Source organism: Tachypleus tridentatus, chromosome 1, assembly GCF_004210375.1.
Source record: "Tachypleus tridentatus isolate NWPU-2018 chromosome 1, ASM421037v1, whole genome shotgun sequence".
Classification (NCBI taxonomy): Eukaryota; Metazoa; Arthropoda; class Merostomata; order Xiphosura; family Limulidae; genus Tachypleus; species Tachypleus tridentatus.
Genome location: NC_134825.1, coordinates 57325537 through 57350086, shown reverse-complemented (window position 1 = coordinate 57350086; position 24550 = coordinate 57325537). Strand labels below are relative to the sequence as shown.

At 32.2% G+C, this 24550-nt stretch overlaps 2 protein-coding genes across 8 annotated transcripts in view; one reads left to right on the top strand and one right to left on the bottom strand.

Moving 5' to 3' along the window:
- The window catches only part of LOC143249358 (uncharacterized), a 47974-nt gene extending 37606 nt beyond the window's left edge, over positions 1-10368 (top strand). For all 7 annotated transcript variants that reach the window (XM_076499105.1, XM_076499094.1, XM_076499121.1 and 4 more), the window contains 2 exons: positions 2254-2321; positions 7803-10368. In XM_076499105.1, coding sequence (XP_076355220.1) covers positions 2254-2321; positions 7803-7925 — 191 coding nt within the window. In that variant the 3' untranslated portion in view covers positions 7926-10368. The remainder of the gene's footprint in view (positions 1-2253; positions 2322-7802) is intronic.
- On the bottom strand, positions 7693-24121 carry Nop10 (Nop10 ribonucleoprotein). Its single transcript, XM_076499143.1, has 3 exons — positions 23916-24121; positions 20436-20478; positions 7693-10610 (listed from the first exon to the last, which is right to left on the bottom strand). Exons 1-3 carry the CDS (start codon positions 24087-24089, stop codon positions 10513-10515), a joined length of 315 nt encoding a protein of 104 aa, XP_076355258.1. The 5' UTR covers positions 24090-24121; the 3' UTR covers positions 7693-10512.
- Between the last annotated feature and the right edge of the window lie 429 nt (positions 24122-24550).

Genomic DNA, 24550 nt, shown 5'->3' with positions numbered 1-24550 from the left:
CACTTAACAATTGATTTGTAAACTGTAAAAGTTAATTAACATAACTATTTTCTTTGCTTTCAAAGATAATCTAAGACATGCTAATTGTATCATTCATTTAACTTTTTAACAAACAGAAAATAATTGTTAGGAAATGTGATAATCATAGTAATTGTTTTATTTAATGTGCATTTGACACTTTACATGAAGTATGATCATATATATTCTGAATGTAACTTATAATACTTATAATGACATTAAAATCAAATTGGCCAGCCTTGTGTAAAGTACTTGTTAAGAATTGTGTAAGACAATGTTAAAATTTACACAATAGTTTTGAAGAGATATAAAAGGCACCAATTCGTACCTAACTACATCTACATGTTTTGGTGGGCCATTGATCCACTATTGTCAGGAAGGAGAGAGGAGTGAAGAACTGTATTGCACTGTTTACATACCTTTCTAATTTTTTGCATAATGCAAAAAAACAAAAACAAAGACCACCAACCAATCAATGACCTATTTAGCTTTTTTTTAATGTAGGTTTCTAAAAGTAAATTTCTGGAATTTATGGACTCAAATCTATTTACAGTTGACTTTAATTTCTTCACTATTGCTAGTTATTATATTTATTTGATATTTATTATTTGTATATTTAACACTCCTACGGAAAAGACGTTTCTAGTCCTGATTTCTCCAAGCCCGTTTCCCTGGCTGTGGTTTCGCTAGATAGTAGATAGGGACAGTGGGAATCTCATTAATCCATTCATTAATGGATTTAAATGGCAATTTCATTTAAATACAAAATTATTAACCTAATATTAATAACCTTTCAAGTTGCTCTGGGGCCCCACTTTTCGTAGGAGTGTTAATCAATTTCAAACAGTTCCAGTTTTTACTGTCAGAAAGAGCATTATTTACTGTCAGAAAGAGCATTATTTACTGTATGTTTATTTAATGCCTATTCATTAAATTTCATTTTTCTCTACAAGATTTATAATTATTAAATCTAAATTTTAAATTTAATTTTTGACTAATATACATTAAACCATGAGGTTTTATAAATACCACATTATCTATTAATGGGATTTTTTTCTTTAAAACTAGCAGTAAACCGTTTAAGTTTAATCAGTGATGAAAACATTATAGAACATTTATTTTTGAAACAAGGGTGACACTGTTTGTATAAGATTAGGTTAAATAGTTAGCACAAAGGATCACCTACAGAAGATGTAATATGTTCAAAATGAGACCCAAAACTAGAGTGCTTTCAAATAGTTGACTATTCAAGTACTAAAGGTTTGGGTCTCATTTTGAAAATAATACAATGATTTTATAAGAAATGTTTGTATCAATTGAATTTCTTGGAAAATTGGCATTAGCAGATTTAATTATGTCATTGATAGAACTTGTATAAAATATTAAAAATTTCTTATTGTAATTATGATTGTAAGAAAATATTTGTTTGTATGTGCTCATTTTTTTCTCCATATACAGGAAATGTTTTTAAGAATATATTAATTGTTGTATAATGTTCAATCATAAGTGAAACTTGGTAATTTTATTGCAACCATTAAAGGTAACATCGAATTGATAGAATAATGCAATATTTATAAAATATCTAATTAATGTATGCTGATCAAACATGTAGAAGTTTAAAATTCAGATTTAATGAACATAAATCATTTATAAAAAAAAAAAAAAAAAAAAAAAGGACATTTAATTGTCATTAACACATGGCAAACAGTTATTTCTTTAAGTGTTAACTGAATCAATGCCAAAGTGATTAAATGTGTGAATGATAAATGTAAACTGAACCTAATAAGACAAGTATTTAGGAAATTTACTTTAAATAGAGATTTGATTCCATGGGTGACATAAATCTAATTTTAAAATTTATACTAAAAGACAGATGAATAGGTGGCAGCACCATTTATGCTAATTGATTGACCAAATAATTTTTTGCAACACTTCAAAAATTAGAAATGTATATAAATAGTAGGATAAGGTTCCCTACTGTCTTCTTGGTGATAGTGGGTCACAGACTTTTTAAGTAAGACTAAATTCCTTTGTAGGGTTTTTAAAGTTGTGTGTAAATTTTATTGTTTCTAATGCAATTTAAACATCACACTATAAATATTTTGTCTGACCAATAAAATGTACATTATCAATAAAAATCAAGTATAATTTTAAATTATTTGATTTGAGTATAAGGGAGTTTGTTTTTTTTTGAAATGATATATCCTTGAAACATGCATTATTTCCATATTGTAGATGACCTTGCTAATCTACTACAAGATCTTGATATGGAAAAATACTTGCACAAATTTGAATCTCAGGAGGTAACTATTTAGATGTATTAATATGTAAAAATATTCAGTTTTGTACTTGCCTGTGAGACCTATCTGTATAGCTTTATCCCTTAATAGTGATAATTGTATTGAATAAATATATGAAAAGTAATTTGTTAAAAGCTTTTTTATTTTTTAGAAACTTTCCATTGAATAAGTAGAAATGTTTTATCACATTTTGTACATTATCTAAATATAAAACACAAAAGTTTGCAATTGCTTATTATTAGGTTGTCCATAAATAAATGTTGGAATTCTCATGATAACATTTAGAAGTTGAATATTGCGTTAACTTATCGTTGGTTGGTTGGTTTAATCCAAAGTTTGTGACTTACAAGGTGTCTTAATTATCTGCTGTTTCATCTCTACTCAGTAAGTTTTGCAACCCCCAAAGTAGCATGGACAAGAGGGACTTTCATCTGATTTTCCTTTACGACTTTGAACTTGGACAAAAAGCTACTGAAACTGCATGGAACATTGGCCAGACTTTCAGCCATTGATCTGTTACTGAATTTACTGTTATGCATTGGTTCCAAAGGTTTCACTATGGAGATGAAAGTCTGGAAGACTATTAAGGTTGTTGAAGGAAGCCATCCATAAATGGAAACACATTAAGGGAAGCTGTTGAGACAGACCCTTGCACAACAGTACAGGAGCTTGCAGAGAAGCTAAGATGCCAGCAAATCAAACACTGTCAACCATCTGAGTGCAATTGTAAAAACGAAAACGTTGGATAAGTGGGTTCCGTATGAGCTGACTGAAGATCTACAAAATCAACGTCATGAGATCTATGAAGGATGATGCTCCAAAAATTGAACAAATTGAGAATCAAGGTTCTGCCTCATCCACCTTATTCCCCAGATCTTTCCCCTACAGATTTTCATTTTTTTCAAGCACTTTGATAACTATTTAAACAATAAATGCTTTCTAAACCAGGCAGCTGCAGGAAGAAGCTTTCTGAGAGCTCATTAACCATAGAAACTGATTGCTACAGCAAGAGCATAAACAGCATCATTACATGTTGGCAAAAGTGTGTTGAAGCAAAAATGGTGGTTACTTTGATTAAAGCATGTTTTACAACACTGATTTATACTTTTCCAAATTTCGCAGTTCAAAAACATTTATTTCTGGATGACCTAATACATTAAATCATTTTCTGAACCTCAGGTTGATGTGACAGAGTAATGCAGAAAATAAACTTTAATACAAGTCTCATTTTAACCTTATCTAGATGGGTCATCATGCTTGTAGGCATACATTCAAAATTTTACTTAATTATTATTTTATGAATGTAGTTAGTAAGTTTGGTATCACACTGTAGATTATAATTCAACTTTTATTATTATACTTATTTATTTATATATTTATTATTATTCTTAATTTAAAAGTAAATATTGAGAAAATTTTGAATATTGATTTTTGTGTATTAAGTACTATGTTGGATGCAGTTTTAGTTCAGATTAGATGTTTTTGATGTCCAAATACAAAAATCCATAGTTTTTTTACAAATTGGAAATTCAAATTACCAATAATGACAAACTAGAATATAAAATAATAACCTTCTATCTTTTCTATTTGTTGAGCTATTGATAGATTGAGTAAATTAAACAGTAGCTCTTCCCACCTTTTTATATGTACACTTCTGTCTATGATGTTTGAATAACTAATTGAAAGCTGAGAATGTCTCCCATGTAGTTCTTTGAGCCTTTGTAAAGTAATTGCATTGGAAACCATTTTTTTTCATGGCAGATTTCAAATGGTAAGGTAAAGACATTATTGAGCTTGAAATATTGTTTTAGGTCCAAATGCAGTTTAGCTACTAAGCCTGATAAATTGCTGTGGAAATCTCTGGTATTTATATATATATATATATAGTGATTTATGATATTTTTTTGTTATTTCAAAATATGTATGAAATTTACAATTTTTTGATGCATAAAAGTATTTTTAATCACAAAATAAAAATTACTTTGTATGTTCAAAAATAAAAAAATTACCAGTAAATAATTAATTAAAAAATGTGAGAACTTAATTTAAAAATATGATACTTTGTATACAAATGCTTTGTAACATTCAGGTCATGAGCTTTGTGAAATGCCTTTATAGTGTTACAGTTGCTTGAAAACTGTAAGATATATTATCAATGTTAAGATCTGAAGGAAAGGTAGAATAACATGATTGCAATTTCCTACTCTGGTTAAAGTTGTTTTTAAATTTATCCCTTACTCTCAAGTGTTACATCCAAAATGAAAGTAGAATTAAAATTGAAAGCAAATAAACCCATAATGTCTTGCACTTAAAGCTAATATTCACTTTCTAAAATCCATAATTTTGTTATCTAAATATTAGTGTAACCTGCAGCAGAAACAAATCTCAACATTAAACTATTCATGTGTGAATTTTATTTGATGTTTAATATTCTATGGAACATCTTGACACCTGCTGTTGAAGAGTTTTCTAAAATGTCAAGATTCAAAAGGAATTACAAGCACAAAGAGGTGCTGCTTGGAGATTTATAGTGGGTGTAATATTGAAATATGATAAAATTCTCTGAATTACTTATTGAATTTAATTTTGCTTTCTTCATCATTTTTGTTTAGTATAAATAAATCTATATAGTTATAACATATACTAATAGAAATTAATTAAATAGATAATTATCTTTTTGTAGCTTCATTAATTCATATATTTTAAATTTATTTTCTTCAAAATTGATAAAATCATTGAAAATTGTCCACATCTTCAGTATCTTGCATTGTTGGATACATTAAATAGCACACACAAGTAACGGTGATTGAACTAGATTAGAACAATCCACATTGATATGAAAGAATACTTGCAAATTATTTATTTATATTATTGTTAAAAATATATTGTGGGCTTCCTTTTCAATCAATGTCTCAATATACACTCTTGATAATTTTGAATGACTGCTAACCTTACAGTTATATAATGCCTTGGCAGAATAAATAAAGCACCTGTGAAAAACTTGTGTTATTCAAAGTAACTTTATGTTAGACTTACATTCAATACATTTTACAAGTAACCTAATGCCACCATGTTAAGTAATACAGGAAAGTTACCATGTCACACATGCTGTAGTCAAATAATGTTTTCTTTCAGCTACACACCTTATGAAGTCCACTTTTGTAGAATCCAACACTGTATTTTAGCTCCTAACTGCTGTTTCTGCAATATCTGTCAGGCTGTGTAAATGTTATTTTTGAACTTGCCTTATTAGTGTCCTTTTGTTACTTGGTGTAATTCTGTTGTTATTAAGATATTGTTATGTACACATCCATTTGAACAGGACAAGAGCTCTTGCAATGACTTTCAAAGTGACCTACTACGTGACTTCTGGTAGAAAATGTCAACTGTATGCAATATTCATATTGCAAGTGTGATGTTTCTATGATTCACAGACTTCATGTATATTCTTTATATACAAGGTTGTATAGGTAATGAGTTGCTTCTTGTTTTCAGGAATGCTTATTTTACTTTGCCAAAGCACTGTAGCAAGACACAAAATGGTGCATTTTGTTTCAAGATAAAAGTGGTTGGTCATAGTAAAAACTGTCAAACCTAAAAAATTATCAGTCAAATAATTAATATACTCTACAGTCATACTATTTTCTTAATTACTCATGAGTTGGTCAAAATTACTTTTTAGCAGTTGTAATATCATGAACACTTTTTATCCTACTGTACATTTTACCATTAACAAGTTTAAAAAATATCCACACAGTTTCATTCACTGTGATTGTCAATGTTGAGAAATCATGACATGTCAACTGCAGGCAACATCACCAGAGGGTTATTTCACAATTATACTAAGTTTTTGTTTAGGTTATTTTCATTAGTTTGGACCAAAATTCACCAGTCTTACTGGCAACACTGTTATATCTGATGCTATAAATAGGGGAAAAAAAATTAAATTTTATCAGAAAGTAAAAGGTTGGTTATGTATAGAATTGCTATAAATATCCAAAACAAAATAAATACTGCAATAAAAAGTACACAAACAAGAAAAGTGATACTACTTTGTAGATTTTAAAATTTACCTCAGTTTGTGTACTTTTTATTGCAGTATTTATTTTGTTTTAGGTACTTCTTATAGCATTCCTACTTTCTGTTAAAATTCTAATTTTTTTTTCATACTTATTTGCTCAGTTTTCATGTGTCCAGGGAATGGACACACCAATAAACTTTCAGTATATTCATGTGCCTGACAGCTATAGCTTTTACATGAGTTAAAACCACAATCACAAATTTATCAAATGTAATTTTTACTTTGGCCTTACAGATAAGGACATAAAGCTGCCAAAACAGGGATAAATTTTTGATTAGTTTTAATCTTGTTACATTACTCTTTGTAGCAGGATCCTTAATGCATTTTAAAATTCTTAGTTTTTTAATATTCATGTTTACTTTTTATGTTACACCTGTATAGAGTATATATTTTACCTTTAGAAACTGTCAGCTGTCTAACTATTGATATGTAGCCACCATCTGTTGTACTGAATTGGGTTTAAAAGATTTTAAGTATTTGCATGATATGTTTACCGTTTATAAAAAATCTGTATATATTTATAAAACTATTAAAGTGACTACCCATAGACTAGTCAAGTAAGCTGGAGAAGTCTTGTAGCAATAGTTTGATCTATCTAGGGGTTAGCCCCAGTAATGTGATCAGGTAGGTAGGTAGGTAGTAGACAAAAATGTTGGTGTCAGAAATTTTGGAATTGTTATACTGGAATCATTAGCTACCTTTTTACAATGTTATTAAGTACATATGCACATAATATATCCTAACCAATATGTTTAATGGTTGATTTTTCAAACAGTAATTCAATGGAGTGGTTTTTTGGCATGTGAATTATTTGAAAACCTTGTCAATCCTTACTATTAAGTACTACTGTACCTAATACTTAGTATGAAAAGTGTGGTAACAAAACTGAATGTCATCCAGCTGAAGTACAGTTGGTATACATATGAAAAACACTATTTATGTTATAAGTTTACTAAATAATGAGGAAAATACACAAAAAATAAAGTGAAGTGTGAACAGGTAATGTTACCACAGACCTAAGGTAAACCCATATGTAAAATGTTTATCATGATGGAAGAAATGTTTCTCGTTGTTCCTTATAAATTTCCATTTTTTGTTAAGATAAATAACAGTAGAAACTAATAATTTAAGTTGATAAGTAAAATTTTTTTAAGGGCCAAAAACATTAAATGTTGTCTAATGAGCTCCGAGGCTGAATTTCCAGCTTTGCATGCGTTTCCTGTTACGGAAGAAACTTTCTACATTACTATTTTAATTATTTTTCAGTATGGAATGAATTGCATAATCAATCTCTTTAGAAAAAAGTGTAGTTTATTTGCTTTTCTATTATATCATAAATAGTATGTTCTAAATAGTTATTATTCTTTCATAAATAAAAATTGTGAATCTCTCTATGTATATAGGTGGACATGGAAGCATTTCAAGAATTGAAAGCAGAAGACTTGAGAGATCTTAATATTCAGACTGTAGCCAATCAAGAAAAGCTGTTAAAAGTTATAGAGTCACTACAACAAAAACGATGCTAAATGGCTACATAGAAGAGATAGTTGATAATTTTGATTAATCGTTACAACAAAAATTTGCATTAGGTCACTATTAATAATGAAAAATAAAATTGTTGAAAGGAACTTTAGCTGTCACATCAAAAACAGTGGGAAAGTAAGAGGTGAAACTAAATATGATACAGATATGTTTCAAGTTTGATATATTCAGCTTAAAAAGATCACAGTTGTTATAAAACTACAGTTAACCATAGACTAACAACAAACTGTTAAGAACTTGTAAAATACATTTATTATTTAATAATTTAATTTTTTTTCCAAATTAAAAATGAGATCAAAGGTGTTAGTTCTGATATTCCACATATCAAATTTTTGCAACTTTTATGTACGAGTTTCACTTTGGAAGAGAAATCAGGAACTATAATTAATACATTTTGAAGTGACAAGAACATAGCCAGAGTGTTTTTTCCAAGGTATTTTGGTTGTATGTGTTTAAAACATTTAATACATTTGGCAAGTTTAACCATTATTTAATATAAAAGAAACTTGTTATTGATTACAAACTTTCATTTTGTATTTATTTTTTTTGAATTAGTGCTCTGTTTTAAAAGTTGTTTCAATAGTTTTATTTGAATTATAACTAGAACCAAAGATACAACAATAGAGATATTCAAATGTCATTTTCTACAAGCTTCATCACATACCAGTAGAGTATAGAAAAGAATATTGAATGTAAAGTGTGGATTGATGCTGCAACTTGCCAAGTAGAAATGTAACAAACTCATTATATAATTAACAAAATAATGATTGCATAATACATGCCATAATTACGTTTTTATGCATTAATGTACAAAAGCTTATTTTCATATTAGTTAAACTGCTTCCCAATCTTTTTCATATATACCATCTAGTTGTATTTTAATTTTTCTAAAGTCATGAGAGCCCTGGTATTGAGCAAAGACCTACTGGTGTAGTTGTATATATTTTTAAGTTTTTAGAAACGTTAATTTTTCTATTCAAGTAGCTTTTTTATATTAGCACAAGATAATTTCAGACTATATAAGAACAATATTAAAATCTTAATCCATAGGCATTTTATGTTCACAAAATTATGTCCAGAGAATTAGAAAATGATTTGTATCATAGGTGTTTACAAATTTGTGTAAATGTTTTATGCTTAGTTGCTGCTGTGTAGAAATATTAAGCATTAAATAATAGCAGAATTGTAACTTCTAATCCATTAATTAAACCCCAGTCTGAGTAGTTATCATATTTTTGATGTATATTAATGTATCTACTTACCTTCATTTTGAAGTGTTATTTCTAGGCTAGGTTACAAAACTTTTCCCATTGTGCTGTATTGAATATAGTAGAGTTTAGAACAATTTTTGTATTTTTCTACTTGGTATCAAGCAAAGTATGTGCCAAATGTGAAATTAGAGAATTTTATTCTAGGTATAATGTATAGAAGACAAGTCAGTCATCCATTTTACTTACTATAGGCATCTAATCCAGTTAGTCATAAAGAATTTTATTTTTTAGATGTTTATACCAAAGATTAGTGTTCCTATAAATAATAATATTTTTTAGTATGCCTTGTACTATTGATTCTTGTAATTTTTTTCTACAAATTATGCACACAAAGTAAATACCTTATGCAAGTTAAGTAGACAATACCCAGAATTTGAAATTTTTCCTAAAATTACAAACTTATGGTTTTAATTGGATAAATCCTCCTAATCAAGATCTAATTAATTAGGGTTTACAATGCAAGTTGCCCATCAGAGAATTTTTATTACAAGCTTAAAATTCACCTTTTAATGCACAGTGTTTGAGGTGGTAAATTAATATTACTAGACATTTCTTTATTTCAAACTACCTAAACACTTTGATTATAGAAGTGTTTCATCCAGACTTAGCTCATGTTGTATACTGCTTCAAAATGATTCTGTGAGAACAGTTTAAAATATGTAAAGTGGTTTATCTCCAAGACATTTGGCTTATGTTTGAATATAAGTAAAAAAGTGGAAAACAAGGTAACAATGGCTGTGGTATAATAATAAATTTTCTCTATACAACCTTGGAGTGGGGTATGCCCAACATTGCTTTTTGTATGACATTCAGAAGAATCATATTTGTGTGAATCCATAACTTTTTTCCTTTAGGAATAGTGGGAAAAAACAACAGGATTCTATATATTAGCAATATAGATGGATTAAAATACAAAGAAAATTTCAACACTGTTACACCACAAGATACATCAAGTAACTTGCATTACTTTTCTGTAACAACATTTTAGTACCTATTATCAATAATGCAAAAGATTTAAGTTAAAATATGTCAGGTAACTGAAAAGGATGTTGAAATACTTGTATGTTTGTATAAAATACAGTGGACACCAAATTGTGAGTTTGACCACCCTATAACATTTAAAAAAAAATAAACATCATAGAATGTTTTGTTCATATCTGTTGAAATAATATGTATTTTGTGTCCAGTACCTATTTATTTTTACATTGATAACAAATGAAAAACAATACAAGGCATCAAAAGTATCTTCTACAAATAAAGAACATTAAATGTTTGAAGAAATTCATGGAACAACTTCTGGTCAATAAACTGGGGCAGGTTGCTGGGTAGGAAGCAGCCCAAATCTTTTCTTGATGACAATCCTTTGTCTAGAATATTTATCTTCTGGGGAGAAACGTGCTATCAAAAAATAAAATTTTAACAAATTTAATATTCTGTGACAAATTCCATACATTGCAGTTTTGTGTTGAATAAAACAAGCAGCTTAGAAACATTGCATTCTTTACACTAGGAAGAAAAATGTAAACTTATAGCTTGGACTAAACAATAAAAATTGAGACCACAACTATTCTGTGTATGTACACACACAATTAAACACAACAGGGATTCAGTACATGTTTGGGACTGCATTGGAGCCAGGGACTTGTTGACAAGTACAGGCAGATTCTGGCCTATTATGCCATTCCCTCAGGATCATGATGCATATAACAAAGATTTGTCATCAAAACTATGATCTAAGTATACAGAAAGTCTGTTGAAATGATATTCTGATGGTAAAGATGCCAGTGAAGCACTAACAACTATGGCTCTGTCTGAATATTTATGAGGCTGGATAGGTTTATGTAAAGACTGGAAATGTCACTCAAACAACGAAGCTGAAACATGGGGTTCTAAATTGAGATGAGTGATTAATAGGAGTTGCTAATGATTATTTTGACAAGACTAATGTTCCTATTTTCACCCTGTTTTAGTTTTTCTTAACACACATGAACATTTTCCCTACTTAATATGATAATACATCTTATGGTTGATTTTTTAATTGTAAAAATTCAATATATGATTAATAATGTTATATGGATTTTTGCCTTCGGATTTTCGTAAGACTACTAAAACTATATAAACTAATGTTTTTAGATTTTATATGATAAAACTAGTAATGATTCTTGTCACAGTATGTAATACATAATTCAATAAAACAAGAAAACTAGTGGTAATAGATGATCTCTTTGCAGATATTAAAATGATTCATAAAGTGCATATCAAGTATTAAAATTATGGTAATATGAAAGAGTTTAATTACACACTGTGAAATTTTTCATAATTCTATAATCAGTGTGAAAACAACAATTCTATAATAAAAACCACAAGCTTTCAAGCAAGATGGTATGGTTAGAATTTTGGAAATAACACCTTAGAAACACTAATATATAAAGATTTCAATAAATTAAAACTGTAGCAGGCAGTTTTAAAGTGGCACGTGACAACAGCTAGACTTTTTTTGTTTTCCTGTTTCAGTGCTATCTAGCCAGCTAGAGTTAGTTATGATCAAACAACAGGAATAATGGAGAATGTCCTAAGGGGGTCAAAATTGAACTTAACCCTTAAAAAAGCTTAAACAACAACTCTGGTAGCTACAGCTGCACATTGCCTTGATACTGGTTGACTTAAAAAATTCATTCCATACATGAATTGAAAAAAAATTATTGGGAACTTGACTGGGACATCCTATTGAAATAACAAATTAGCAGGTCTTCACCCATGTCATTGCTGAGATAATTAGATGATGTTAAACAAAATTTATCATTACAAATTTCTATAAGTAGTTGTGTTACATATATTGAAATCAATAACCAAATTCTCCCATATTTAATGAAAGTATTACTATAGTCACACTAGAAAACAGGGTATAACATAGAATACCACCCCATCACAAAAATAAATAAATTTGAAAAAAAGAAAAAAAATAACTAAGTGAAGATATACAAATTGTGCCAAATACCATGCTGCATAAACACCAGTCAGAAATTTTGATTTTGATATCTGACTGGGAAATTCATAGACATAGCTAATTTAACATGTAGATTTCAAGAAGACTGAGAGACTAGACACAGACAGGGGCACTATCTTGCAGAACCTGGTTGGCTTTGAGTCAGTTAGAGCCACTGTCATATTAGGAAGAAATAGAGGAGTCAAGTCCAGCAGTACCAGTTTGAGCTGGCAGTGACAGGAGCATTGAAAAATGTCCCTCTGGGTAACAAGGTAAACTTTTGAACTTCTGTGTTTTACAAGAATAACCCAAAAAACAGTAGTTCACTGAAAATAGATGCAGAAGCTGTTGGAGATCTTGTGATGATGACAACCATGGTTGAAGGAAAAGGTGGCCACAACACCTCAAATGTGCTCTCCAGCATCTACTCCAAGGATATTGAGCTCTGATATCAAAATCAAATGTTTAATCATTGTTTCCTGCATCTGGTATAGCTTAATTTAAAAACAAATACTTTTTCCATATTTGTGAAGAAACTATCAATGGAAAAGACCAACTCAACCAACTGTAGTCATAAATACTCAAATATTTTAAACAATTTTATTGTAATAATTCATTAATTAAATCACAGAGTTCCAAAGCCACTCTTTTCAGTCACTTATTACCATTACTAACTTAATGATTTCAGATGGAAATGTAGTAAGGAACAGCTAATGCTAAAGCCAAAGTAAAATGTTACGTAAAGCTGTCAAACTGTAAAAATGCAGTCACATACACCCACTTCCTTCTGCATGTCATCACTGTTCAGTCCAATGTTTCTCTAATGGAATAAAAAGTTACTTCTACCACTGTAGATGTTGCTGCACACATTGATGCTGAAATAAACTTTCAGAATTTTAACCCTATTTATCATTCTAAAATCTAAATGTTTACAGAATATAATTTTATTATTTGCATTTTGATAATTTTCAGTTAAATACCAATACAGTAATACCCTGTTTAGCACCCATGAAGGGTTTCTAAGAACACAGCTTTAAACAGGGTCATTTTACCATTACATATATAGAGATAAGTAACTGAAGACATTGTTTTTTACCCATGAGCAATGTATAAGTGCTTTATTTAAGTGCTAGTAATGGTAAACTACTCACTATAGTATCGTCATCACTGGAAAAAAGCAAATGTTTATTAGCCTTCAACTTTGTTCAGTTACAGAGCCATCAAATAAGGAAATTAGACCTTTCTTGCCATGCCTGTCTGTCACATCCTCTATTGAATGAAATATTATGTTGTTTTCTGTACAGAGATTTGTCAATAACCTGAGAAATATTTCACCCAATGGGAATGATATTGTACAGATGGATGACAATTTAAAGGTTCATACTGCGTTGACGGAAATGCCAGAGAAATTGTGATGGTTATGGGATATTGTTTGTGTTTTGCCTATTATTATTCTGTGTTCTTGGTTGCATTATTTTATTAAATAAAAATTATTTAATGGTTGGTTGGTTGATTTAGTGTTTTATGGCACAAAGCAGCTAGGCTATCTGCACCAAGCATCCAATAAAAAGTTAAAATTAAAGTAAATTTAGTAAAATTCATAAAAGGAAATTAAGGTAAAACAAAACAAAGTTTAAAAACATAAATAGCATAAAACCAATGTTTACATCTAGTCTACAACGTTAAGAGAAAAACCACAGTAATACAAGTTGTAAAGAACTTTCTGTAGCATAATTGTAATTATCATTATTCACCAGGAAGACTAACAGGTAAGTACAAAAACCACTGTTAGTCACCTGAAGTTACCTTTCCAGTCCTGGTTTTGAGTTATTTAACTTTACGGCCATTTTCTAATTTCAAACTGAACAAGATGGACTTTGATTCTTAAAAGGAAATCACACTATAAAAGGTGTAATGTATAAATTAAAAAAAACTTAAATGGCATTAAAAAGATTAATGGCCTTTAAAAAACTAAAAACATTACCAAGGTGGACAGTGTCACCATCACCAATAACACTGTCTAATGTTATGGACAAACCTTGGGACAGAACATGTTTAAGAAAGTAAAATGTGGCTTATTGTGACCTGAGTGTTACATAGACTACACACTGGTGCATCAGTTCCAGATAAAAGAAAATGAAGAGTTAAAAAATTGTGACCAATGCATAGTCTACTTAGAACAACTTCCTCTTTCTGATCCCTACGGAAGCAAGAAAGCCAAAGTTCAATACAGGGTTTTATTTAAAAAGCTTGTTTTCGCATTGCTCACTCCATGTCGATTGCCAGCTGGTACAGAGTCGAGCTTTGAATACTGGACCACATTCCATGTATGGAACAGGCACAGCAGTGATAGTGCCAAAGCAGACAGATTTAGCTGTGGTGTCAGCGAGCTCATTCCCTCAAATACCAATGTGGCCCGGTATCCACAAAAACTGGATAGAAGTAGATGTAAAAGAGAAATGGGCCAGTCAGTTTTCAATATCAGCAAAACAGGGTATGAACTAACGTGAAGTGATTCCAGGGCAAGTAGAGAACTAAGTGAGTCAGTATAAATAGTGCAGCTTGAGTACTGCTTAGCTTCTATGTGATCCAGGGCAAGAGAAATGGCATACAGTTCAGCAGTGAGCACAGAAGTTGTAGAGAGGATTCTGCGTACAACCACCAAACCATGGCAGAGCCCACACAGTCACCTGATTCCAACCAACCTGTATAAATAGGAATGGAAGGATAGTTCGAAAGATGTTCAGCAAATAACAGACAGTCCAATCAGGAGTGTCTGCTTTCCTCAGATGACTTAAAGATAGGTCACATTTGGGGACTGTAAGAAGCCATGGTGGAATGGGCTGACCAGTGGATACAACAATGTTATCCAAAGACAGACCCAATTCACCTAACTGTGCCTGGATACAAAGGCCAAAAGGAGCAATGGCAGATCATCTGTTCTGAAAAAGTATGGCCCACTGAGGAAGGAAAACACAACCCCAGGTTGGATGCTTTGGTAAGGAATGAAGTTTTGAAGCATATAGTAAAGACAGTTGCAAATGTCAGAGGTGCAAAGAAGGTTCATGAGACTCTATGTATAAGCTCTGAACTGGGGAAGAGCAGAAAGCCCCAGTGTAAAGTTGAAGTCCTTGATGATGAATGGGGTCCAGCAACTTTAAGGCCAAGACTCTGGCAAAGCCAAGACCAGTGATCCATGGTCAAGTTTCGATCAAATAAGAGCATGACATATCTTTAGCATAGAACATCAATCAGCTCCCCAAGTGGTAGAAGAAAGGACACGGAGGATGTTCAGTACTCTTGTACATCTGACCCATAGCTGCTTGATGTGTGATATAAAGGTCAGCTTAAGGTCAAAGATAAGCCCCAAGAACTTTGTCTCTGGGGCCACAGACAGCACAACTTCACTGATACAGAGTTCAGGATCAGGATGAATACCCCATTGGCAGCAAATGTGCATGCAAACAGTTTTAGAGAGAGAGAAGTTAAAGCTGTTTACTGTGGTCCACTTCAGTAAATGATTGAGGGCTGTCTGCAGCTGCCACTTAATATACCTCATGTTTGACAACTGACATGAGATGTGAAAGTTGTCAACATAGAGCCTGTTTGCAACAGTGAGAGGGAGTTGTTCAGTAATGGCATTAATTTTTATATTGAAAAGTGTGACAATCAAAACACAGCCCTGAGGGAAAGGGAAAGTGTCAAACCCACATGAACTTGGAATCTCCTGTCCATTAAAACATTTTTAATAAAAATGGGCAAATGGTCACGTAACCCATATATATGGTCTCACAAAATGCCATACCTCCGTGTTGTATCATAAGGCTTCTCAATCTCAAAGAATATTGATATAAGATGTTGTCATTTGAGAAAGGCTTCTCTGATTGGAGTTTTAAGTCAAATCAGGTGATCCATGGTGGAGCACGGTCATCTAAACTCACACTGGGTGGGCGAAAAGAGGTTGTTTTATGCTAGGAACCAAACAAGATGAGCATTAACCATCCTGTATAAGGTCTTACAGAGACAGCTCATCAAAGCAATTGGATGGTAGTTTGAAGAAATCTTGGGATCCTTCCCACGCTTAGAGAAAGGTAGGACAATAGCTTGGCACCATACATCAGGAAAAACATTTTCCTGCCAGATCTGGTTTAAAACAATCAGAAAAATAGCAAGATAAATGGTGCAGCATTTCACAATGTACATCATCAGGTCCAACTGATGTACTGCCAGTTTGAGTTCCACCAGCATAAAGGGATGATTATAGTCATAGAGACAATCATCTGGAAAGGAAAGAGGTGATTGCTCTGCTCAAGTCTTGATGGCTAAGAAGGTGGAGGAAGAAGCAGAAGTGCTAGATATCCGGCAAAAGCTTTCACCTAGAATATTGGCAATGCTCCAGGTATCAGCTACTTCCTGGCCATCAGAGAGCAAAATCAAAAGGGGACAGAATTATATTACCCACTGATCTTTTGAATCTTGTTCCAAATGACTTTGGAACTGATAGTAGAAGATATGCTGGTTGTGAACTTAATCCAAGATCCCTTCTGACTTTGACATCTTACCCACCGAGCATGTGCACGGGTCTGCTGGAAAGTGATGTGGTTTGAGACTGTGGGATATCTACAGAAAGTATCCCAGACCATTTTCTGAGCCTTCCATGCCACGTGGCAGGCAGGATTCCATTACGGACAAGGATATAGTGGAAAACGTGTTGAGGTTTTAGGAACACATTGAGCAGGTGCTTGTATAATACAGTCAGTTACTGCTGCCACACAGATGTCTACTGATGGCAGGATCAAGTTCTGAGAGAGCAGTGAAAGAGGGCCAGTTTGCATGATCCAGCTTCCACTGGGGCGCGTGGTTCGAGTAGCATCGACCACAGCCAGTCTCTCAAAATTATAAGAAAATGATCACTGCCTTGTGAATTATTGTCAATCCTCCATGAAAAATGGGAGAATAATGAAGGGGAGCAAATAGAGAGATCAATAGCAGTAAAGGACTGACTAGGTGCATAAAAGAATAAGTAGAAGAACCAGTACTGAAAAGAGAAAGGTTGTGAACAGGTAGCATATGCTCTACAGAGTGAACTCTCCTATCAATATCAGCACTTCACCAGAGAGGATGATGTCCATTAAAGTCCCCCAGGATTAGAAAGGGAGACAGCAACTGTTAAATGAGAGCATCAAGGTCTGATTGAGCATATGTTTCTCCATGTGACAGGTAGAGAGAACAAACAGTGATGGTATGACCCAAGGAAACACGGATGGCTATGGCCTCCAAGGATGTGTTGAGTGGCAAATACAGGATGAGCACATGCTGATAAACCAACAGTACCACCCCTCCATGCATTCATCCATCACACAGCCTGTAATTTCTGTACAAAGAAAACTGCCAAAAGGGTAACTGTATCAGCAGGTTTTAGAAATGTTTCCTGTAAGGAAAGACATACAGAATGGTAGAGAGCAATCAGTGTTTCAATGTCATGCAGGTTAGAACACAAACCTTGACAGTTTCATTGTATCAAGGTGGCCATTTTTATTTATGTGTAGGCAAATTGGGTTGAAAACCCTTCTGTTTATGACCACGTCTTTTTTCCTTACTGTCCTTATTCGAGGGAGGTCTATCGACCTCCATGGATCTTGCCCTGGGTTGATTGGGAGATGGCAACTGTTCAATGAGAGCATCAAGGTCTGATTGATCATATGTTTCTCCAGGTGACAGGTAGAGAGAACAAACAGTGATGGTATGACCCATGAAATGTGTAAGCGATTTGGGTTGAGAACCCTTCTGTTTACGACCATGTCTTTTTTCCTTAGTGTCCTTATTTGAGGGAGGTCTATCAACCTCCATGGATCTTGCCCTGGGTCGATTGGGCAGATCTTTGCTGTTGGAAGGGGATTTAAGTGACTGAGAACGTGAACAAGTGATCGTTTTGCATCTTGGGGTGGGAGAAAAAGATGTATCCAAGGAAATGCCTCTACCTGGAACCAAAGGACGTGTACCTTGGGATTTGTTGGAATGTATGTAAGGGACAGAGATGAGTGTTGAAGTTGATTCATCAACTTTTTTAAACATGAAGGTAAAAAAAACTTTTCAATTGTTTTGAGAATGTTTCTTTTGGAGGCACAGAGAAATCTGTCTGCACTTCCATTGTAGTTGTGGAAGGAAGTGCAGCAGCATACTTCTGAGATGAAGTGATGGACAGCAACTTTCGAGCCTCAGAATAAGTAATGTTAGGAATTGTTTTCATACACTGCAACTATTTTTCTTCCAACTATTAGGGCAAGAATGAAAGTCGGAATGGTGAGAGCCATTGCAATTGATGCAATGAGAGTCCATTTCACATTCACATGAATCATGGACCTTGCCACCACAATGAATACACGTCAAGGAACCATGACATGATGTCTTTGAGTGACCGAACCGCTGACACTGGAAATATTGGAGAGGGTTTGGAATCTATGGCCATACCCTGCAATCAAAATAACCTGCCTTGATGGTGGCAGGTGGATGTGGTGATGTAAATGTCAGAGCGAGGATATTGGTTGGCATCATAATTCCGTCTTTGCAAGTGGAGATATGCCTCACTGCAGAAACTCCTTGGGTGGAGAAACCAGCAAGAATATCTGACTCAAGAATGTGCTTCAAATCCCTCTCAACAATCACTCCTCATGATGAATTCAAAGTAGTATGATGTGTAACCTAATTAAGTATATCTCCAATCGCCTATGAATGCAAGAGGAGTTCACTGTGTTGAGATGTGGATGTTTCCACCAGTATGTTACCAGATCAAAGCTTCTTTATGGATTTTGGAGAGCCAGCAAGTTCCTCTAGTCCCTTCTGAATGAAAAAGGGAGATATTTGCCCTAAAGGTTTGTCTAAAAGAGAATGTAAGATAAGAAAATGAGGTACAACAGGTGTTATGGATGTTGAAGATTGATGCTCAAAATCTTCAAGACATGGTTGTTTACCTATGGACTGTTTTTTCACTATTTTATTTAAGTTTTTATTTGGAGGATCCATTATAAAAAAAGGGAAGTTTTGGTGTCCACTGACCCCACCCACCATGAAGCCCTGCAAGGGGTGCACTACAATGTCAAACAAGGACACTGCAGCAACGTCAGGGTTTCGTGAGCACCATACCCAAACACCAGCATCAGATACAATGTCCATAACACCTGTTGAGAACATCCAACACTGGTACTTTGTTGACCCTAAACTAAGTGGATGAGCTGGATGACCCAAGGGGGGCACCCCAAGGCTGCCTGTTTACAGGAATTCAAGGCCAAAGTGGTGTGTTAGGGTTGGACCCCTCAACCACCAGGATCCTCTCCTCCCCTTCATGGATCATCACACACTGCAAACAGATGGGTGGATGTTTAGATCCCAGAAGAGGTAAACTGAAAGAACAGAACCTTCCCTGGGAGGTCCCCTCATCATGTACAGGTATCCACACTGAGGGGAATTATTTAGTGTGCCACTACCATTTGTATGAAAGAGTTGTGCTCACAGAGTTATGTATTTTTATAATTTTTTTCTTCCTCACAAAAAAAAACCTCACTTAAGGAAACAAGAGCTCTATAATGAATTGCTTAAAGTGGGGTCTTATTGTACAATATTTTAATATTTATGGTTTCAGCACTTTGAATGTGAAAACATTGATCACTGAAACCTCATAGATCTCCAGCTTATTTACAATTTTATTATGAATCCAAGTCCAACCAAAAATGAAATTATTTATTGTAGGAGTGATAACAAACCATAAGTTTCTTCTATACGAGGAAATCAACACCACAAGAGCAAAGCTTTGAAGCAAGTTTCCAGTAGAAAGAACTAACAGGGAATAGCAAGATTATCATATGGCTTGAAAAACAGTTTTATGACAGATTCAAGGGGATGAATGGCAGATTTCTAGAGGCAACAAGAATAATGAGCTCCAACATCTGGCCAGATGACAATGAAGAAGGTAATGGTTGTAGAGAAGTTGACAGAGTTTCAGTTGAACCAATAGTTACGAGTTAAGTCAGGGTAGCATGTATCAGTTTGTAAAACATGACATTTGAAAGTAACATGTAGGTAATAGAATAACACAATGAAACTGATAATTAGTACTTACCTCCTTATGAATTAAATTATTATTTGTCATATAATGTGATAATATATTACACATGCTGTATATTACTTGTAAATACTATTCTATAACCTATCAGTTCTGCTAACAATTGTCATATGCTTACCAGGATGGGCTGAAAAGGTCGGCCTTCCAAATGGGTCTACTGCCTGTGATAAGATGAAGGAAAAGTGTTACAATTATAAACATATAGATTTTTTAATATTATAATCTGAAGAAAAACTAAGCATAAAGTGAAATAACAAGTTTTTGAAAAGTGAACTAACACTTGAAGGTACATCTTCACAGAAATGAAAAGTGTAACTTAGAGCATTATAACTTACTTTCTTAATTACTTAAGTCATACTTAATTACTCAAGTTAATATTAATGTGTTTTCTCTGAATTTTTGGGTACTCAAAACATTAACATATTGCTAATTTTATACTGAATGTAGGGGTTTCTTTATAAAATGTCATTGTTTCACAGATCTATTTTTAATTTAAAGCTTTTTTAAGTAGGGGAAAAATGCAGTGTGGTTGCCAGTATTTCTTGAAGATTTGTGCTATTTTCATTTTTAATCTACTACAAGTTTCAAAGTTTGCATTTTTGTTGCTATCACAATAAGTATCACTAATCTATATAGTACAATTAAGTTTTTAACTGCAATAAGTTTTGTTATATGGCAGTTTTATAACCAAAAAATTAAATATTTACAAATACAAATGCTCACTGTAACTGTTTATATTGAGATTAATAGTATACTCAATTTTTTTCACAGTTTAAGTTTTTTTACATTTATCATTGTTTAGAACTGTTATAGATGACATTGAAATACTGTACTTTAGAACATTTAGTGCCAAAATGCTTCCTGTAAAATATTATTGGGGAAACTCTTTCATAACCAAAAGTTTCATTTAATTGGCACTGTTGAAATCTGCTAGATAATACACTTTCACTGTACTTATATATTTGTAACTTTCCCTGTTCAATAAAACACACAGTTGACCATGCTACATTTTATATTACCTTATCTTGCATTCTTCTCTGTTAGTGAACATTTTAAATTTATGAAGAAATGATTTTACTTTGTGATATTTCATTATACAATTTCAGAAACCTTACCTAAATATTCACTTCAAATTTCATCTACTTACTAAATTTGGAAAACACTATAACATTACTTTATAAAACCTTAACAACAACATAAACATGTTTCTCTAATTTTTCATATTCTTAGCAAAAGCAGTGATAATGGCAGTCTATTGGTATTACTACACTTTGTTGTACACATCAGATTTTGAATTTAAATTGAATATATATATACTAGATTTATTCATTATTACATTAACTGTATTACTATATATGTCAATTATGTTTTAGCAGTATGTCAGAGTTGCTTTCTGTAGGAGTATTTGCCACAATCTTCCTGTTCAATTTAATATTTGTAGGATCATCATAAAACACCACGTAAGTTTATTGCTGGTGTTAAAACTTTATGTTTAAGTATTAGTGAATTCTGTAACTTAATGATTTGAAGAAAAAATTAAAGAACATATAAATATTTTTATATTATTAAAGAGAAATGTTATTAATTTTTTTTATCATCAGCAAGATCACTGAATGCTAATAGAAAATTAAAGGCTTTGGGCTAAAACAATAGAAACTTTTGATTTTTAGTAATTCTTATACCAGTGTTCTTACTGATAAAATTATTTTATTGATAATTTCAAGATATTTTAATAATTGTTTATTTATTTAGAATTGGGCATAAAGCTACACAATGGTCTATCTGTGCTCTGCCCACCATGTGTACCAAAACCTGGTATTTAGAGGTGTAAGTCTTCAGACATACTGCTGTAGCACTGGGGAGAAATTCTAATAAACTGATACTTTACATTTGTAAATACAGATGTCCCTATGACAATGTCACTGATAATAATTATGGCTGTTTCACATAAAATAGATTATTGCAGACCATCTACTTTTAATTTGGAAATACTTATTTGTTCAATTTGGCTAGTATGTCTTCAAACAAATTCAATAAATGCATATAGGAGGTAACTTTGGCCCACAAATTGCAGACAAAAATTTATTTTAACTTGAATTGTTATACAAAACTATAATAAGACAAAAATTTATTTTAACTTGAATTGTTATACAAAACTATAATAAAACTTTACACATCAATCAAGCCTGTAAGTATATCTATATTATTTTACTTAATTATTTAAGTTTTCTGCACTCAACCAAGCAAATTTACCCATCTGAGCTTTGAAAAAAACCTAGAGTATATTACCTGGTTTATACACGAGCATTGTTAATTAAACATTCAAATTCAAAATTTTCAATTGAACAGGCAATTTATTTAGAAATGGAAATTTATGTATGTTACAATAATTACTATTTACAACTTAGTAGATAAAATAGAATGTGTTCAAAATTATACGATTTTGTGTATAAAGCTCAGTAAACACTCACTTAAATTTCAGAAATTAGTTTTCTTCTATTTTGCAAATACTATTATCTTCTTACTACTGATTACAGGTTGAAATGTTTTACAAAGTATCAGGACTTTTTATAAACTTTCATTTACGTAAACACTTTTATTTCTTAGAAACTTTTGTTACTTCCTTTTCTGTCTTATTATTATTACTGACCCTCTTGTATCTTATCATATTTACTTTTCAGTAGTTACTATTAGTTTAACCTTATTTATTATTTCTTGTTCCCTACTCTATGTGTTTTATAGAGTAAATGAAAAAGATTCAAGTTAGATTAGTTGTGTTAGTTATATTTCATAGTATGTTTAGAATATTATTATTCTTGTTACATTCAATTTGGTTATACTTTTATTACAGTTTTAATGTTCTATAATGTCTTGTTACTCATCTCAACAAGTAACCAATGTGTTGTAATAATTTATCTCAGATTTCAGATTTAAATATACACCACCAGAGATATTTAATTAATGGGTTTTCACTGGGTACAAGGATTCTTAGGAAAGACTGTATACATTTTTGTAATCATTAGCTCCAATTACAGCTGTATATTTAATGCTCATTGAACAACCTAATATTAGTGTTCATGTGTTCTCTAAATAAAATATATTACTTATTGTACATTAATGTTGCTAGTTCACCAAACTAGTGAGAAGAGACTGTGTAGAGTTTGCTTGCTGATTTCAAATTCTATTACTCTTTAAATGTTACTAATATTTCTATTTCTTGTAAATATTATTTACAACTAAAGTAAACATATAGTTCAGATCTCAAAAGTAACTTACAGTCGTAAATTCATTATTTTTACGTTTTAATACACTGACTACAGTAGTACGTTATGCGGTAGTTCAAAACACAAGAAAACTAAAAACGTTTAAGCCCATTATACCTAATTAATATTTTAAATGCATTACATAAAGTTGAAACATAACTTCAAATACAACTTATATTTCCTAGACTTGGAACTTCACCAGTTGATAATAGTAGTCTTTAGGTCTAAACATTGTTACAATATAAACATAACTTTAGGTCCTAATTTAAAACTAAATATTATTACAAATATAACATTATGCACAACGTATGCAATGACAAAAAAAAACTATTAACCTTTAATGTATAAACTCTATCACCACTGTCGTTAAGGTAATATTTCAAATACATTTCTTTGAATACTAGCCACACTATAAACCTATAAAGTGTACAGTTACTGAAGCTATAAAATCCTAAGCCTAACAATCTCCAGTGGAAAATGTACAACGTGCTCACTAAGTAGTCAAACATGTAGCGTCCTCTATGAACAATAGAAATTTGCCAAAAACACGTAACCATGGACGATGTAAGCACAAACTGATTAGATAATAAAATAAAATAGAACACGTCTATACGCAAATAAAACCTACTTATCTCACATTGCAGCTATAGTAACAAAGAGATGCTACGTAATAATGTAATTTTCTTTGCATTCCCAAAACACTGTGTATAATAAACAATTTTTCTTTTTGGTTTGTTTGTTTTGTTTTTTGAATTTCGCACAAAGCTACTCGAGGGCTATCTGTGCTAGCCGTCCCTAATTTAGCAGTGTAAGACTAGAGGAAAGGCAGCTAGTCATCACCACCCACTGCCAACTCTTGGGCTACTCTTTTACCAACAAATAGTGGGAATGACCGTCACATTATAACGCCCCCACGGCTGGGAGGGCTAGCATGTTTTGACGCGACGGAAATGCGATCCCGCGACCCTCA